Source organism: Daphnia pulex, chromosome 8, assembly GCF_021134715.1.
Source record: "Daphnia pulex isolate KAP4 chromosome 8, ASM2113471v1".
Taxonomy (NCBI): Eukaryota; Metazoa; Arthropoda; class Branchiopoda; order Diplostraca; family Daphniidae; genus Daphnia; species Daphnia pulex.
In genome coordinates this window covers 121,260-139,228 of record NC_060024.1, presented here as the reverse complement: position 1 = coordinate 139,228, position 17,969 = coordinate 121,260, and the positions used below count along the sequence as shown (strand labels likewise).

The following is a 17,969-nucleotide window of genomic DNA, read 5'->3' as shown; positions in this document are numbered from 1 at the left end:
TTTTTTATATAGTCTACACGTAATAATGAGTTGACAGCCTGACACTGCAAGATGATTCGTCTTGTGATTCGTCTAATGACGCTTAATGTCTAGGACTCTAGGTAATATGTTACGTAATCAGCGACATAAAAGATCGATTTTTGCAGTAAAGAAACTAGAAATATAAATATAAAGAATTGTAGTAGTAGACCTAGTTGTTCACGTTATTTGCCGGGCCGAGTCATGGCCCAGCCCAGCCCAGCTTATTAGGGTCCCGCTCGTTTCCTTCCCAAACGCCATCTTTGAGCGAACGTGGCAACTGGATGGGCATTTTGTTGAAAGTCAGTCTGCTAGGTAGAAACGTCAGATAGTGGCCACCATTCCCGAAAGGCAATTCTAGCTAGTGTGCAGTGTCTAGTGAAGGTAAGGTTGCTTCTCTTTCGGCAACCATATAGGTTTGTTGCGTTTGGCAGGTGGGCATGCATTTGACGTTTGCAGCTCGGCGTAATCGCACCTACTAACTATCTCGGGGAAACTACTAACCAAAAAAAAGTTACCTGGACCTGAGAGCTGCTCATATTAAGGCATTCCAAAAACTTGCTGTGTACAACAAACATTCTGGTGTGATGTTGACCAAAAATCTTCTCTGCATTCGTCGGTGACATTTCATTTTGTACGGGGGATTCTAACACTGCACAATCAATCTGTGGTGAGTAAAGTTATCTTTTGTTTTATTATCATTCTCCAAGTTGTAAGTGTATCAGTTTTTGTTGGTCTGGTTGTTGCCTGCAACATTGGGCAACCAGAGGTGATAAGAGGTTTTGTGGTGCCAGTTTTTATGAACTGAAAGTTCATGAATATGTCAAATGCACTGACACCAACAGATTTCAGAAAAGAATTACCCCAGAGAAGTATTTTTTTGAATGTAAGATAGTGAAAGCTGAATAATCATTAGCTAAAGGCCTAGAGGCACAATTCAGCTCATCCTTTTCACATACACATGTCAGGTTTTGTGAAAGTGTAATTGACAAAAAAACGATGGTGTTCCTTCATTTTCACCTGATGTTTCGCGCGACTCCCTTCACCTTTGCACGATCTTTCTTAAAAATCGTGACTCTTGCTTTTAACACTACCGTCAGACATCTTCTCTAAAGTTCTTGACCTCCGACGAGTCCTTATTTGTCTACACATCCTCAATCACCTTTTAAAGAGAATTTTAAAAACCCCGACCGCCGATTGGAGCTCACCAAATGTGTGTTGTCGGTGTTCGCCGTAAATTCGTTGATTTTAACATGAGAAATCCCGTTGTTATATTGAACACTATTGGTCGGAGAAATCACAGAGATTTTCCTTTTTAATGATGTACCTAAAACGTTTGATTATTCACCAAGTTGAAAGAGTCAGCCGAATTGCCATTGATGGCAGAGAACGAGAAAGAAGAAGAAAAAGAGTCGAGTCAAAGCACAATTGCCCTTATCTTGGTGATTTGCTTTTTAGGTTGCCGAGATTCTCACCGGCATTCACCGAAGAAAGTGGGGCATCAGAGACAGAGAGAGAGAGAAAAGATGCGCTGTGCCGCATTGTCACCATCTGCAATTTTAATTGTCCTTCTCGAAACGTCATCCACTAGTAACGTTTCATTCTCTCTAGGTGGGCTGGTGGGCTAGTAAGACAAGATTCCTATTCGAGCCGTTGCGTACCTATCGTCCGGAACGCGAACGTTATTTTTTCGTCATACTACCCCCCATTTCATATGTGGGTACACTTGAATTAGTCAATGCACTTCTTTCTTTTTTGTTTGCTTCATTCTTCTGATTAAAAAAACATGTTTCGATGAAGCTATTAATGTGACCCAATCTGGCGGTGAAAGTGAAATGGGAGCCGCCGAACGCATGGAAAATGTGCCCGCATGACAAAGGGAAAACGGTCAGTGTGCCAATGCCTACATGATGACGAAGTAGAAATCGCACAAAAGGTTACACGGGGAAGATGCGCCGTTCTCTCAGTCGGAGACTTACTTCTTTTTGATGGGAGTTGTGAAAAATAAAAAAGAAAGAAAGAAGGCATGAACGTCGGCCATTTTGTAAGTTCGTCGAACCCGGCCTTGCCGAGCTTAGAGCTCCGCCGCCGTATCGTTACCACACACACACACAATACTCCACCTTCTCTCCTCTAGGCGATGGTTTTTCTTCCTTTTTTTCTTTCTTTCTTTGTTCTTCTTTGATTCCACGAGCGGATTCTTCCTTTAGTCCGATGCGGTCGTCCTAAGGACTTGGTACGACTCACCTTGGACACATCCGTTGAATTTTCCTTTTTTCTTTTTATTTTTTGTCTTCTCTTTCTTAGATTCTTATTACGCGCCCTTCTATTCTGTTAGGGGGAAAAAAGAAATGCAGCGAACGAACGAATGAAAGTCGATGTGAAAATGTGGTTGTCCTTGGCTAACTATTTGTGGCTTTGCTTACCTTCTCCATGGCCCGTTTCGTCATCTTGCCTATGTCGAAACCCGCGAGGATGACAGGAAATCACTCACGACAGTCCGGTGCAATTATTTGCTGAGGCCATTAGACGATGAGGAAATCGAACGGACAGACAAGAGAGACAGAGAGACCGAGTACTGCTGAATACTCGATCGGATTCACACGCCATCATTCCGATTGCGGTGCAGGAAGTGAATCAAATTCACAAGTAATTGAAATTGCCCTGAGAAAAGTAACCGTCGGACGAAAAGTAGACAGGTGACGTGACGCCGGACTTTTCTTTGCATTATTCGACGACATCCAAACCGATGGTCTCCCGCATTCATCGGTCATTGTACAGAATGTACAATTGTACACTGTGCAATTTGATACTCACGTAATGCACTCGCGGTTCACGATTTGGCGTTTTGGCGCCGCTTTTTCGACTCATCGGCCCCGTAAAACCCCAAAATTGTCCATCACACACACACACACACCTTAGTAGAAGTCTTAGCTTGTCTTTGGCACACAATGGCCCGAATGGCCGCAGTGCATGTGCGTCTGACAGGAAATCTATCGATGCAAAACCGGTTTCCCCCCTTCGGCTTTTCCTCCCGCATCCCTATCTCTCCGTCTGCCCCCCTCTGGCGCATCGTGCAGGCCTGCAACATCGGCGGCAGTCGACGTCCACATCGCAATTGCCTTTTTCCCCTCTGACCACACGAAATGGCGGAAGAATTTAAAAATATAAAAAAAAAAAAAATAAAAATCTCCCAGTGACTGGAGGCATTCCTCTGTTTGCCACCTCCCATCATGGAAATCGATACAAAAATTCGAGGAAAAAAACAAACCAGACCAGAACCTTATCCGACAAATGCATAGCAGGTGTGTGTGTGTGTGTGTGGACGTCTATTTTATTTTATTTTTTTATTTTTTTTTACCTTGAGAGAATGGTAACACGGCTGTGTTGTTACAGTGACGGTTTGCCAGTGTTTGTATTTGTGTGGTTTACTGAATATCTCTTCCTCCCCCCCCCCCCCTTCTCCTTTTTCTATTTGGCGTGTGTGTTCCGTTTCATTCCATACCGGATATAACACAGACGCAGAGAGAAATGAGGAGCGGTTCGCAGCTGCGGTCGAAAGACTGGCGAACGCAGATGGGTGTGCGTCGATCTATAGTCTCGTTGCCACAAACTGTTTCCTCCTGTCCAATCCCCCCATGCCCGCTCTGTATGGAATCTAACGCTCACGAACGGCTCGTTCCGCTCGTTAATGGAGAATTCTGTCATGTTCCATATCCCACGCCAATCCTTTTCAGGCCTTTTGTCCGCGCACTTTTTTCTTTGTCGTGTTTTTATTTTTAATTAAAAAGCCGACTAGGCGCTGCATGTCCAAAAACTGCGCCTTCACCCGTCAAAACCACACACAGACAGAGACACAGCAGGGGGGCAGAGCAAACGATGGATGTCATTCGTAATAAAGGCCCCCCTCCTCTTCTCTGCACTGGCGCAATCGATACCGAGCGTAATCCTTGCCCCGAAAGCATCCATCCGGCGTGTCTGGTGAATAATAATGACATGTCGCATCAGTGTGTATGTGTATATAGTCTTATCGAGCGCATGGGGGCAGGGCAACCGATATAGCCGACAACAGCTAGGGATTCGATCCCATTTCGTGTCCATGTGTCAGCCTTTGTTTTGGGTTTCCCCCAAGTCTTCTTTTTTTGACGGGGAAAATTTTGTGTGTATTTGTGTGTGACCGCATTCCCATCCGACGGATGATGAACCTTCTGATTTCCCGCACACTTGCTAGCCCACTTCATTATTTTTCTCTCTCTCTCTGCGAAGACTCGGTTGACTGATGCACCGTGGGTTTCGGTAAACGAAGCGGACAGAACCCAAGGAGGTTATTTGCGGGAGAGAGAGAGAGGCGTCGCTAATCAAGATATGCTGGCCAATGTTTTTTTTTTGCTCCATTTCTTTCACTAAAGTAAATGATGACCAAAACATTTTTTTTCTCTCTCCTTTGTAGGTTTTCCCCTTCGGCCAAGAAGAAGATTGATTAGATTGATTCTAGACATCTGCCGCCATCGTTCCTCTCTCTTGCCACTGCCGTGTGTGTGCGTGTGTGTGTGTGTGTGTGTAACTTCATTAAACGAGAAGGCGGAGTCCATATCGAACGTTTGTTGCTTGCCAGACATCGGCCGGAATCATGTTCAGTCTACGGCGGAACCGGGCCTTCCTGGTGAAAATTTTGCTGCTGACGCCGCTGACTTGGCTCTGCGTCGTCCTCTACATGAACAGTTCCACCAAAATCATTCAGCAACAGCAACAGGGCCACCAAGAGCAAATTGTCTACGTCAACGAAAACAAGGCGGAAGATAACCTGATCCCGCAAGAGCAGGTGGAAATCAAAGGACCCCCGCTCAAGGATAATCTGCTCAGAAAGAAGAAGCCGACGCCCTCGGGTTTGTTTTCAGATGCCGCCCACCCGTTGTGGGTCGGAGTGACTAGCCTATTTTGTGACGTTGGCATTTTATTTTTCGTTTTTCGTTTTTTTTTTTTTGTCTCGTGCCATCTCTCAGGTGGAGACCGAGGAGGAGCCGGCATCTCTGGCGACCAAATGGCCGGCCAAGGCGTCCTGGTGGCCCCGCACGAGCCCGACGGCCCCGGTGAAATGGGGAAGGCCGTCGTCCTGCCCAAGGACCTGACTCCCGAACAAAAGAAGCTGGTCGACGAAGGCTGGCAGAAGAACGCGTTTAATCAATACGTCAGCGACATGATCAGCGTTCACCGGACACTACCCGACCCCCGGGACGACAGGTCAGATAGTTTTTCCTTTTTCTTTTTCTTCTTGCAACTGCTGCTCCAATATTTGGGGTTGGCGTTGCTGCTGCTGCTGGTGGTGGTCTCAATTGAACAACATCCTTGCAGAGTTGATTGGCCGCGTAACTCGACTCGGATCACTTCACGGAAGTCGTGTAGGATCTTTTGTGACGAGGAAAAAAGCTTTTTCGTTTTCATCCAGTGAAAGCCGAGCCGAAATTTGGTTGTTTTGGGGGTTCCAAGTGCTGTGTGGTGACCGCGTCGTTCGCGCACCGCCGTCTCCGAATTCCCCGTAAATAGTTGTTACTTCTAAATGCTGGGATGGTTGTTGGTTTGGCGACGAGGAAGACTCTCTTTCCCCTCGTTTGGATCAACTTACTTTACACAACCACCAAATCGATTTATGGAGCTCGTCCATAACATCTTTGTGGGTGCTATATAACTTTATATGCTACTTTGATTCAAGAAAATAAGGGAAGAAGGGAGAAAAAACGAAAAAAAAAGCAGCCGGAGAAAGAAAAGATTAATCGATATCGAGAACCGTGATCGATGTAACGAGTACGCGTCATGTGAATCACGCAGACAAAAAAAAGGGGGAAAAAAAGAACGCGATTCGTTCGAGAGAGTGATTTTTCCAGCATTTCCGATGGATGGTGTCGTGGATGATAGGCTTGGTTTCTGGTAGGCTGCCCTTGTATCGAGTGCGCTGCAAGATATTGTCGTGATATTAAATAGTAATGCCTCTCACTAATGATTTTTCCACCAAGAGCTTGGTATCGCGCGTTTAATACTTGTCATTACTAACCGTATCGTTTGTGTGAGGGCATTAAGCGCTCTACATAGGATTTATAGTGTCGTTCTTCATCAGGTGCGCTTTTTTTTCTTTAAAGAGAGAAATATTTGCCGGACAAATGTTGAACGCCAATGACCCAAGAAGAATTGATGGAAATGTCTTTGCTCTTGTCCACGTAATAAGTGTTTTTGAATGGTGGAATTGCAGGTGTAAAGAGCCCGATCGATACTTGACGACGCTGCCGGCCACGGACGTTATCGTCTGCTTCCACAACGAAGCTTGGTCAGTCCTCCTGCGTACTGTACACTCCATTTTGGATCGATCGCCGGCCCACCTTATCAAGGAAATCATCCTCGTCGACGACTTTTCCGATATGGGTACCAAATTCCACACAATTTATTCCCAATTCCTTTGTGTTTCTTATTCTGTACTCATTCAAGCTTATCAGCTCCTTCTTTCACCTTTTTAATTGTTTGATTGGTTTATTGCGCCATTGTCTCAAATGATGTGATTCATCATCAGAATTTCTTTTTTTTTGTCTCGTTTCTTTGACTATTGGACAACGGTTGTAAACCGACGAATGTAGAGCACGTCAAGGCCCCATTGGAGAACTACATGGCGCAGTACCCAAAGGTGAAGATAGTGCGGCTACCCAAGCGCGAAGGATTGATCCGGGCGCGGCTCTTGGGCTTGGAACGCGCCACCGCTCCCGTCGTCACCTACCTCGACTCTCACTGCGAGTGCACCGAAGGTCAGTCACGTACTTTGGCCCCCTCCTCTTCCTCCTCTTGCGACCAACAAAAAAAGAAAGACAAAAAAAGTCCCATGGCATTCAATCGACCCGAACTCTCTTTCTTTCTGTTCTCTTCATTTTTCATTATTATTATTATTATTTTTTTTTATGTTTTATTTTATCCGTCTGCACGGCACAGATCTAATCTCTAAGGCTCTTTCTGTCGGAGCGCGTCCGACTGCTTGTCCCATGAAAAAAGACCGCAGTCAAAGCCGTTAGGGTTCCGTAGGGATGAATAATACCGAAAGAAAAAGAGCGAAGAGACTTGAAAGGGAAGACCTTTCAAGAAAAGTGAAATCCTTGCCCGCAAAACGAGTCTTGCCAATTCCTTGTATTATCTGGTCCCTTAAAAAAAATGTTTTATCTCGTCTTCCGAAATGATCAAGAAACACAAAAAGGGGGTGGTCGCTCGGTGCTCTTGATGTTTTAAAAAGGAGTCTTCGGAATTCTTACTGCCATTGAATCAATTATTCCTGAAAAAAGTGGTGCGGGGAATCAAATTGCGTTGAATTGCGGTATTATCGAATAGGATTTATTGTTTGAAACATGTATGAAATTGACGAAAATGAGAACCAAATCCAAACGATACGAAAACCTTTTTGCGTCAAGGGTGGCTGGAGCCTCTTCTGGACCGGATAGCCCGTAATTCGACCACAGTTGTATGCCCCGTGATCGACGTCATTGACGAGGATTCCTTGGCGATTCATTTCGATAAAAAATCTGTCCAAGTCGGAGGATTCGACTGGGGATTGCAGGTAAAACTGAGAATATCCTCCTTGCAGTGCTTGCCCTAATCATCGAGGTGGAGGTGAACTAACACTACCCAACATTCGAAATCTCTTGACTGATAAAAAAACCCCAAAAAACTAAGCTTCTTTTTTCTTTCTTTATCTCTTTTTATTGCTTCGGATACCTTTCCTACTAGAGAAGAACAACACATTTTGCAATCCTATTTTGAAATTTTTCGAAAACGTTTTTTCGACCGGGAATCCTTCTATATCGGTCGCGTATCGATTTCTTCTCAATTTTATTTCCAAATCTGTCTCGTTTTACGCCCAGCCAATTCATTTTCTCTTTATTTCTTCTTATTCATTCCATTTAATGATCAAAAAAAAAAGAAGAAGAAGAAAAAGAAGAAAAGTAAGTTGGGGTGTGATTGGCCGAGTGTCAGGTGTCCAGGACGTGCGTCAGGTCTTGACAGATTCGAATTACTTCATTTGGTTTTGGGGATTGGAAACTGGTGTGGTGAAATGGATCGGTTCACTTTAGACAGAAACGCCCGTTTTCAATCTGACATAGGCAATCATGAAATTTTCGGTTTTATGTAGCCACACTACGTGAATACGGGAACGACTGGCACGTGCCTAAAGTCGCCTATAATATCTCAATTTCTGGAGGAACCGAGATAGCTAGTTACCGGAATGACTTTTGGGATCCCTTTCTATATTTGTCGGGTACTTGGTCATGGGTCGAATTCTTCCTTTATCAATGAAAAGCATAGATCATTCGTATATTACGACTACATTTTCTTCTTTTTGCGGGCTTCTTCCTGTCTTGTGCCTCGTTGGCTTTTTATTGTCCGAATGCCACTCGTAGAGACGTCGTAGAGTGTGGAATCGATTATCGGTCTTTCTTTCAGACGGATTTTCTTAGTCGTTAAAAGCCTAGGTGGCTTTTTTCATAGCCTACTTTATTATAGGAAGCCCAAAGGAAGGATATCTCTCGCGTGTTGGAAAAGTGAAGCCTACTTTGCTCACCTTTCCTCCGATTTAGCATCCTCCAAGTGGACCCAGGGGGGCCATCTGGTGAGCGAAATAATGACACGCCCTCCGAAATTTCGAATGTTATGGTTTGGGGGGATTACCCTGTAATTTATGAACGCACCATTAATATGTTGCCGTGAGGGATTTCATGACAATGTTACATGGAACGGTGGACATTATTGTTTAGTGAATGGCCCTTCGTAGCCATTTAACAATCATATCGATAGAAACGTAAACAAATCCGTGTTTTCAAATATCGCCACTAGACGATAAATTGGCTCCCGTGGGTCCACTTAGGGCGGAGCCAAATAAGAGGAAGGGAACCCAAATTGGCTTCCAAAAAAAGCCCAAACCGTTGGGCTTCCTATATAGAGTAGGCTATGCTTTTTTGCGCTCCAAATTGCGAGTGTACCACCTAGCGGAAACGTCGCTTACTAGTTTACAACGCGTCGTCCTTCGCAGACGTTCCGATCTCTGATTAACTCATTTGAATTTGTTTTATCATTTACTGGATCTATTCGCCTATGTTAAAAAAAAAAAAAATTGTCATACATATTGCTTTGGGATTAAGGGTTTTTGTATGAACTAATAATGAAATCGTTGAGCTTTTATCTTTCTCTCAATTCCTCTTTTTATTAACTGGTGGCTATCGGTATCTTTTGGCATTTAATTTTTTTCTTGGTGTGGCGACCTGGCTGAAAATTGGTAAATCCTCAACCATCTTCCCTGCACTAACTTCCTCAGGGTGGCTGGAACCTCTACTGGATCGGATCGCTCGCAACGTCACCTATGTGGTGACACCGATCATCGATGTGATTGACGACTCGACGTTCCAATACCATTACGGTCCCGGTGTGGCTGTTGGAGGGTTCGATTGGAACCTTCAGGTAGCCTTTCTCGCTTTCTGTCTTTGAAACACCAACTTGTTGTCTCTATTCTCTTTTGGGCTAAAAATAGAATAAATCAATCGCCCGTGGAATGTTCAAGGGCCAATTGCATGGGTAACTGATTTTATGGCGTGATTATTACCGTTTTTTCTTGGCCGGGTTCTGGCTTTCCACACTTAATTGGCACATACTCTATGTATTTGTTGGTTATAACGAGTGAACATATCGGGCTCTTCTGTGGATCCTTTTCATCTCACATATGGATTTTTTTTGCACATGCTTAGTCTATTTAACGCTTGAATACTGAATACCGGTATCGTCTTTTTTTTTTTAAATTAACTGTTCGGTTTATTTTTGGCACCCGCTCGCTGCCCGCAGTTTAATTGGCATGCCATCCCTGAACATGAAAAAAAACGACGCCAACACTCGGCCGATCCTGCCTACAGCCCAACCATGGCCGGAGGGTTATTTTCCATCGACAGGGCCTTTTTCCAGAAGTTGGGCACGTACGACGACGGATTTGACATTTGGGGAGGCGAAAATTTGGAACTCTCTTTCAAGGTAAGCTTTTCTCTATCACTCTTTTCGACACTTTTATTCCACGAATTTGGCATTCATGCGCATTCATGTTTCTCCTGAATACCTTGAAGACGTGGATGTGCGGTGGGACGTTGGAAATCATTCCGTGTAGCCACGTAGGCCACATCTTCCGCAAACGATCGCCTTACAAATGGCGCAGCGGAGTTAATGTCCTTAAACGTAACAACGTTCGATTGGCCGAGGTCTGGCTGGACGAATATTCCGAGTACTACTACCAACGTATAGGTCACGACCGGGTAAGTTGACGTTACTCAAAAGATTGATCAATAATGTTTTATTATGCATGTTCAAATTGATTCCGTCTCATCACAAATAATATAAATTTTAATTTTCGATAGGGAGATTATGGAGACGTCTCGTCCAGAAAAAGCCTACGCAAAAACCTTGGTTGCAAGTCTTTCAAATGGTACCTAGACAACATCTTCCCAGAGTTGTTCATCCCTGGTGATGCGGTCGCATCCGGCGAGGTAATTTGTTCAAGACACGATTTTAGATGAATGGTGTTAATGACAATCATCGTGATTGAACGAGATTTAAAAAACCCACCATTGTTAAGATCCATTCCGTGGATTCAAAGTACAGCTAGCTATTTACAATTTGTCTTTAAACATTTGACGCATAATGTCGTTCAAAGTCACGTCGGCAGGTGAAGCGGATCGGATGTGTCTATCGACCACAAAAAATGCCCCATGTTATTGAAATTGACAATTCATTACCACTGTTATGATCATTCCCCAAAACTTTCGAAATCCGTGTCGTTACACGTGATTCGACGATGTTAGGTTCGAAATTTAGGATTTTCACCAGCCTATTGTTTGGACGGTGCCGCTCGCAAAGCCAATCTCCACAAGCCAGTTGGCTTATGGCCTTGCCATGGCCAGTCCGGAAACCAGGTACGGTACCGTACAAACCAACAACGCTTAACAAAGGCTTTTTTTTAAAGCTGCTGCTTTTTGTTTGCCGATCATCTCTAACACTTTCATTCATTTCACAAAACATCTCTTACATTTCCGTCGTGGTGAATTTGGGGAACTACTATTTTCTCGGTCCCTATATCATGCCCATTTTAAAAACATTTCCTTGTCAGAGTCATCACTTGTCTTCTGTTACACATTGCTTGGCATTCTGTTTGGTGTTGCGAACAATTGTCCCGAATTTTCTTCCCTCCGTCTGTCCAACCTTTTTTTCAATGGTAACTCATCCAACACAGAATTGAGTCAATTGGAATGGCAGTTTGAACAGGTCAGTGTCAATTTACTTTTTGTCTCAGGACTTTTGTCGCTTAACTAGGTGGTGCGAATCCGTATTACGCAGTGCTGACGGCTTATATAGTATCGTCCTATATTTCTTCATAAGAAATCCACGATCTTTAATTTTTAGTGTTTCGCCGCCGTTCAACAGCGCTAAGGAGAAAATCTTATTGTGTTTTCAATAAGTTGAAACGTCGAATTTTGATTAAATGACTGTACATCTAGTCGAACTTGGCACTATGTTCAGGAAAATCAGGTCTTTTGGGATAATCCGGGTTGGGGTGGAGTTCAAGCAGTTGAAAAATAATTTTTTTTTCGGATTTATTTTCAATGGTTGACGTACTAAGCGAATAGTGTTGCGGGATGTACGTTTGTAATATGTAATGTCAACACTCAAGCACTAGCAACAAAAGCCTAGCCTTGCTTTTATGTAACACCATAGATTCGAAACGAGTGGTCGAACCAGTGCGTGGATTCTGCTGCTGGGCCTAACGATCTGCACAAACCTGTCGGACTTTGGCCGTGTCACAAACAAGGAGGCAATCAGGTAAGATTTTGAATAATTTCTCCCTTAGTCTTTCTGTCCTTGTTTTTTACGGGATTTTTTTTTCAACCCGAGTCTACATGATTTGACTCTGCGTCTTCAGTCTTCACAATCTTAAAGTTTTACCCTCTCGGTCACCTAACTCTTCTCATTATATCTTTCTTCTTTTTTTACTGTCGGTCCTTTTCCTTTAATTTCTTGCATTGGCTTCATTGATCGAATGCGTTTTTGCACATGTTATCGACATCGTCTAAATCTCCGCAATCTCCTTTTTTTCTTTCTTTGAAATCTGTATGGTGTCTGCTGTTGTTTCTGCGTTATTGGTGCGCGCAGTTTTGGCTGTACAGTAAAACGGGAGAGATCCGCCGTGATGAGGCTTGTTTAGATTACGCTGGATCAGACGTGATTCTATATCCATGCCATGGTGCCAAAGGCAATCAATTCTGGGAGTACGATCCCGAGGTAAATCAAAGTTTTTCATTAGATTGATGTCTTTTTATTTTCCAGAATAGTACCGTTAGTAAACTTTCGTTGTTTTTGTTCCCAGACCAATTTTGTCCAGCACGGAAGCAGCAAAAATTGCTTGGCAATCAGCGAGGACAAGAAGAAAATCACGGTGGAGAAGTGCTCCCAGGACAACCCTAGAGCCAAATGGAAATTCGAGAAATATGAAGCATCGAAGAAGCTATAAATATCAACAGACTCCTTGGTCGTCAACCCGGCCGGCTCAAATTGGCAAGCTCAAGATCTGTTTTGCCCAGTTTTAGATGCTGCGTTGGCGTTTATTTAAACCTCAACATGAAGTCAAAAATTAATGTAACTATGTAGGAAATATTTCGTGTGTACGGTGAAACGTGGTGTTAAAGGCTTGTAGATGAAACAGTTCTTGATAACCACAATGTCCTCCTATGCTTTCCATAACTTATCCATATCGACAGCAACACATTCCGGATTCAAGGTTTATTCTATAGTTATTCCCTCTCATTTTCTCTGGTGCGTTACGACTTTCTAAAAAATTCGGCTACAAAATTTATTTCCATTTTTAATCCGCTTTGGTTAGATTTATAGTTTGTTCTCCTCTTTAAACGCTCAAAATCAAGTCTGCTCTATTCACACATTTGTTTTGTTTTGTTTGGTTGATTTTGATTATGATGATCGAGTATATTCTATTTAAGCAAATTCAAGCACAATCCATTTTACATCGTACTTGACATTGCAGGCGTACAGGTGTTGATGGTTTGTGTTCTGCCTCCTATTCTCCCAATTTAATTCGATTTGAGAAGGATTTCCTTCATTCAAAGAAAAGTAGCGACAATGTCAGACAAGTTAAATTTCAAAGATAACGGGTCTGTGTACACCTTTTCCAACTTCCAACAGTAAAACAAGATTTAGAGCATCAAGCCTTCAATTGACTTACGGAATGTAAAGCTTGGAGTAAAGCATGCATTGTATAGATGGTCGATAGACTTGGTTCTTTTCCTTTCTTTCTTTTTTTGTTATGTGATTGTCGTTTTACGTTGAAAATTTGTTTACATCTAATCTAAAACATTTCACATGATTGAAAATATGTCCCGATTCTAAGGGATAGTCTACATTTATATTTCTATACAGTGCCTTAAAGAAAATGCGTGCATAAAGAATTTGGATTTTTTTCAGTTCGTGTGTCTGTGTAAGTGGAATACATCAGTTGAGAAAAAGGAGTTGAAATATCTTAAAACATTTCAAAGATATAAAAAAGCAATTCACGACTCAAGTGGACAAAATTATGGACCACCGTTTTCTCTTATGGTATCTAATCTAAAAATAATCGATAATCCAACCCCGAATTATCGCATCAAAGGGGGAGTTTTTCCCCTGCGCAGCTCCATAAATTTTGGCGAAGATGACAGTAAATCATTAGATGCTCATCAGTTTCTGGATCCTTTTTGCAGAATTGGCAATTTCTATGCATGTTGAAGGCTAACCAGGCTGCAGTCTCCACCCAGATTGCATGTAAATCGCTCGAACTTAACTTAGTGTTGACACTTTATATCCTAGCCCTTTCAACGCAAAAAAACAAAACAAAAGAATAACGAGATGGTCCGCCTCAGGACCTCAACGCCCCCTTTACCCTCAGACGTTTTCGGCTCTTACGCAAAACTGTCATGCCGTCAGACAGTTCAAGTTCGTCATCTTCGGAAAGTGATTCTTCAGTCTCTCGCCGTTCTGGTCGTTCAAGTCGGGAGCGTCGTCCAACCCAAGATCGGTCGGATCGTTCTCGCAGCCCACGTCGAAACGATCGGCGCAGCGGATTTCGAGCTCCAGACGAGGCAGAACTCGAGAGGTTGGAGCGTGAACGGAGAGAACGGTCTAGAGAAAGGTTGCAGCGAATCGTGGAAGAAAATCGCTTAAGGAGAGAGCAGTCAGAAGAACGGCGGGCTCAACAAAATCAGCCAAGAGATGGACAGCCTGCAGATGCGCAGCAAGCAGATGATCAACCAGAAAATAGGCAGCCAGCAGTGCTCAGGAATCGAAGCAGTTGAAATTCACGGTGGCCAGGAGGAGAATGAAGGTCTTCAGGGACTGGATGACAACCTCTTTAAGCGCTACGGAAGCCAGAAGTCTTCGTGATAGTTTCATTCCAAGTTTCCCTAACTCTGGTTTTGATTTAGTTTGTCCCCAGGTAAACTTTTCTTTTTCTCGCCGCTTCAAAGACATTAAAACTCCAGAGATGTCCAGAGCGGAAGCTACGGAAAGGTGCCTGAAAGCTGAACAGTACAAAATTTTTGATGTGGCGCGACCGCTTTTATTTCTGAGAGAAAAAATTGCGGAATCCCCAGATTTGAAAGATTCTCCGTTGGCAGAAGCAGCAGATGGGACCACACGTTTCACAATGTGACCGTCAGCCAACGGGAAAACTTGCTGAAAGTTTCGGACCCGAAATTTCTCTCTTCGTTGAAGAAGCCCCATCGTTTCAAGCCATGGGAGTCGGCTTCGCTTTTTGGTCGACACTTCATCAAGAACATGGTAAAGGAGGCAACAACGACCAAACTCTTAGAAGCATTAGTAGCAGCCATGGCTCCTCATCAAGGCCTAGAGCAGGCAGCAGCGGATATCGTGGCACCCCAAGATCTCATCGTGGAGGAAATTTTGGTCAAGGAGGTTATAGCAACGGATATAACGGGGGATCATCCAGCACCTTTAACAGGAGCAGAGGAAACCACTCAATCAGGTTGTAAATTTTATCTTTATTGCATAATTATTCCTTAGATTCTCCGCCCATTGTGGGAGGTAGATTAAGACATTTTGTTGATTCCTGGAAATGTCTGTCAAAAGATCCCTGGATCTTACAAAGCATCAGTCAGGGTGTAAAGTTAGAGTTTTTGGCGAGCCCGTTTCAGGCTCGTAGCCAAAGCAACATGGAATTGGGGATCAAAATAAATTCAGGATCTTGTAGGAATAGAAGCTATTGAGCCGATTGATGAATCGAAGCGATGTTTTGTCAGTGGGGTGTTTATTATTCCCAAAAAAATCGGGTGAGTTTAGGCCGATAGTAAACTTGAAAGTTTTAAATAAATTTGTCTGTTCCCCTTATTTTAAGATGGAAGGTGTTAGTTCTTTACAAGAGATCATTCGTCCAGACGATTGTTTTACAAATATTGATCTGAAGAACGCATATCTTACCATGCCTCTTCACCGAGAAGACAGAAATTTTATTCAAATCAGGTGGGGGGGGGCAACTTTTCCAATTCAAAATGCTAGCTTTCGGTCTGGCATCCGCCCCCCTTTTATTTACTAAAATTCTTAAACCTATTGTGACCTTCCTACGGTCCCAAGTGCTGCGTCGTCTGCTAGATCGCACGTAAAACTTATGTAAAAATTTGTTTAGATCTCACTTATTGATTCCGGTGATCCGTTGTGATCAATACTAATTGTGATTCAATACTTGATACGCCCAGTTAACTATTGAAGGAGTGAACCTATACGGTGGTTCAGTCTCTCAGCCTCTTTCAGTTTCAAAAGATATCTCGGAGGAGATTTCATCTTGGATGAACATGGTCATATCGATCGATACCTCGAAGTCCATTTCCAGAGAATTTCCTCTAGAGTTCGTTGACGCCGATTTTCTCTAAAAACACTCAAACTAGATGGCTGGATTTTACGCACAGCGCTTTTGAAAGCTAGATTGATTAATTGATTGAAAGTTAGATTGATTGCTGGTTCCCAGACAGTGCGAAAGACAATATCGTTTTGCAATAGTCAAATAAGTAGGAGTAATCAAACCTTTGGTAGAAACCTGACCTCGACCGATCTACCGAAGGCTTCTTCACTCTATACCTCTTTCTGGGGAGCCCTTAAAGCTAGCGCAGAAAAAAACCTTTTGTTCAAACCAAGCGCAAGAGAGTTTCCTCATTATTTTCTGGAAAATGGTCAAATAACCCCGCAGCTAGATAGCAATATCTCCCCCCTTCCGTGCAAACTGCAACCCAACTACAAAGAACAAAATTTGAATAGGCCATGAATCTGGGTTTTCTTACGCTAGGTTTAGACATCTAGCGCAAAATTTTATAGTCCCTACCTAAAGTTTGGAAACGCGCGAGAAAACCTTGCATGGTAAAAGGCGTTTTTCTTACCGTTCCCAATCCAATTTTCGTCGGAATGCGACGAATTTTTTTTGGAGGTAGACATTGGGGTAAGGAATAAGCATTTTTTTTTTATCTTTCCATTCACGGGAAGGGTAGGTTTTTTGTAGGATCATCTTGGTCAAGCCGATTCGAATGGCAGGGGCTCATTTTTCCCTTTTCCCTCTCTGCCTGGCAGCCATTTGTTTGTACTCTCCGCCGCGCCCCTTGCGGAAGCCAGCTTGGTTCCACTAAATATTAAGGCCGATATGACTTCTTTTGGTCTAAAATTAAGGGCAACAGATAAAACCTTCGGCGTGCTTCAATTTGGAAAAACCGGCAACTACGGGAGGGGGGATCAAAGGGAAAATATCAGAGAAATGAAAACTTTACATTTTCACATCGAAATTAAAGTGATTTCTCAAATGGCATGGGGGTCAAAATTATAAATGAGGTTATAGAGCTAACGATGCTCTTTTTTTTAAGCCCTGATGAACATTCCTAGCCCTATTTTCCGTTCCGTAAATAAAAGCCAAAGTAGTACGATTTACTACTGGCCCTCTCGACTGAGCGGAAACTTTTACATCTAATTAAAAAGGGACCTTCCCATGAACGAAAAAATCCCCAAAATATATATGTTATAAATCTTAAGTATAAGAACCCCCTGTCCAAAAATCGTTTTCGTCCGACGAAAACCTGATTTTTGGCGAATTTTCAAAAAACCCGTTTTCCCATAAGCTTCTCTCAGCTGTGCGGAAACTTTAGGTAGTTACTGTATATCCATTCTCAACACTGTGATGTTGACACCAGTGAGGTATAAATCCCAACATGGCGATGTCGAGAAAATAACAAGATAAATCCCCGATGCACCGAATTGACCAGTATAAAACCCCCCGTGTTTCCCTCTCAAAACCAGTCTCCTTCGAGCGGGCCCACACTGGCCAACCCTCTCTTGACTTGTATTCTTCTATCGTTCTGTATTGTGTCATAAGATTTTGCTTTATTGAAATACATAAGCGTCTTCCTCTGATGAAGACTTGTGTCTTCATTTCACAAAAGTAAAGTAAGGCTGGAACGAGCCTTACCAATTCCTTCTGTTTCTTTTTTCAATCACCATTCTTTAAAGGTTAAAATATTTTGCCACGAAACGCCTATAGTTTCCCTAAAGTCTCTCATGTCAAGGCAATAACATGATTTTTCGCTATTGCCATGAAATGCCATTTTATAAACCTCGACATTAAAGTACATTAGGTTTGGTTAGGTTTGGTTATGTTATAATCGTCAGACTACAGAAACCGCTACTAGATGGTGCAGTCCTCTTGTCATCCCCCCCTTCCTTGTCAGCAGAAGAAATGTCTTGCCTTCTTATTTTTACACTTTCCTGCCAAGCCAAGTGTGTAATTCTTCCCGGCGCCATTTAAATCCTAAGTAACACATGTTGTCGATCCGATATCGGACCATGTTGGCATTTTTGCC

At 43.0% G+C, this 17,969-nt stretch overlaps 1 protein-coding gene across 8 annotated transcripts; it reads left to right on the top strand.

Moving 5' to 3' along the window:
* The first annotated feature begins 309 nt into the window (after positions 1-309).
* On the top strand, positions 310-13,592 carry LOC124200675 (putative polypeptide N-acetylgalactosaminyltransferase 9). Of its 8 annotated transcripts, none has more exons than XM_046596952.1 (12): positions 310-688; positions 4,469-4,904; positions 5,022-5,259; positions 6,263-6,432; positions 6,642-6,806; positions 7,458-7,603; positions 9,877-10,059; positions 10,149-10,334; positions 10,437-10,565; positions 10,881-10,991; positions 12,226-12,354; positions 12,440-13,592. In XM_046596952.1, the coding sequence occupies exons 2-12, from the start codon at positions 4,649-4,651 to the stop codon at positions 12,581-12,583; spliced, it is 1,857 nt and encodes a 618-aa protein (XP_046452908.1). In that variant the 5' UTR covers positions 310-688; positions 4,469-4,648; the 3' UTR covers positions 12,584-13,592. The 8 variants fall into 8 exon arrangements, with proteins under 8 accessions (XP_046452908.1, XP_046452905.1, XP_046452907.1 ...); XM_046596953.1 differs by lacking the exon at positions 7,458-7,603 and adding an exon at positions 9,356-9,498 and having other exon boundaries at positions 344-688; XM_046596955.1 differs by lacking the exons at positions 7,458-7,603; positions 10,881-10,991 and adding exons at positions 9,356-9,498; positions 11,791-11,895 and having other exon boundaries at positions 345-688.
* The last annotated feature ends 4,377 nt before the right edge of the window (positions 13,593-17,969 follow it).

Excerpts from the sequence above, each read along its gene's own strand:
- LOC124200675 (XM_046596948.1), top strand. The coding sequence starts at position 4,649 with ATGTTCAGTCTACGGCGGAACCGGGCCTTCCTGGTGAAAATTTTGCTG. Across the intron at positions 5,260-6,262 it reads CCCGACCCCCGGGACGACAG|GTGTAAAGAGCCCGATCGAT; the intron begins GTCAGATAGTTT and ends GTGGAATTGCAG. Across the intron at positions 10,566-10,880 it reads ATGCGGTCGCATCCGGCGAG|GTTCGAAATTTAGGATTTTC; the intron begins GTAATTTGTTCA and ends CGACGATGTTAG.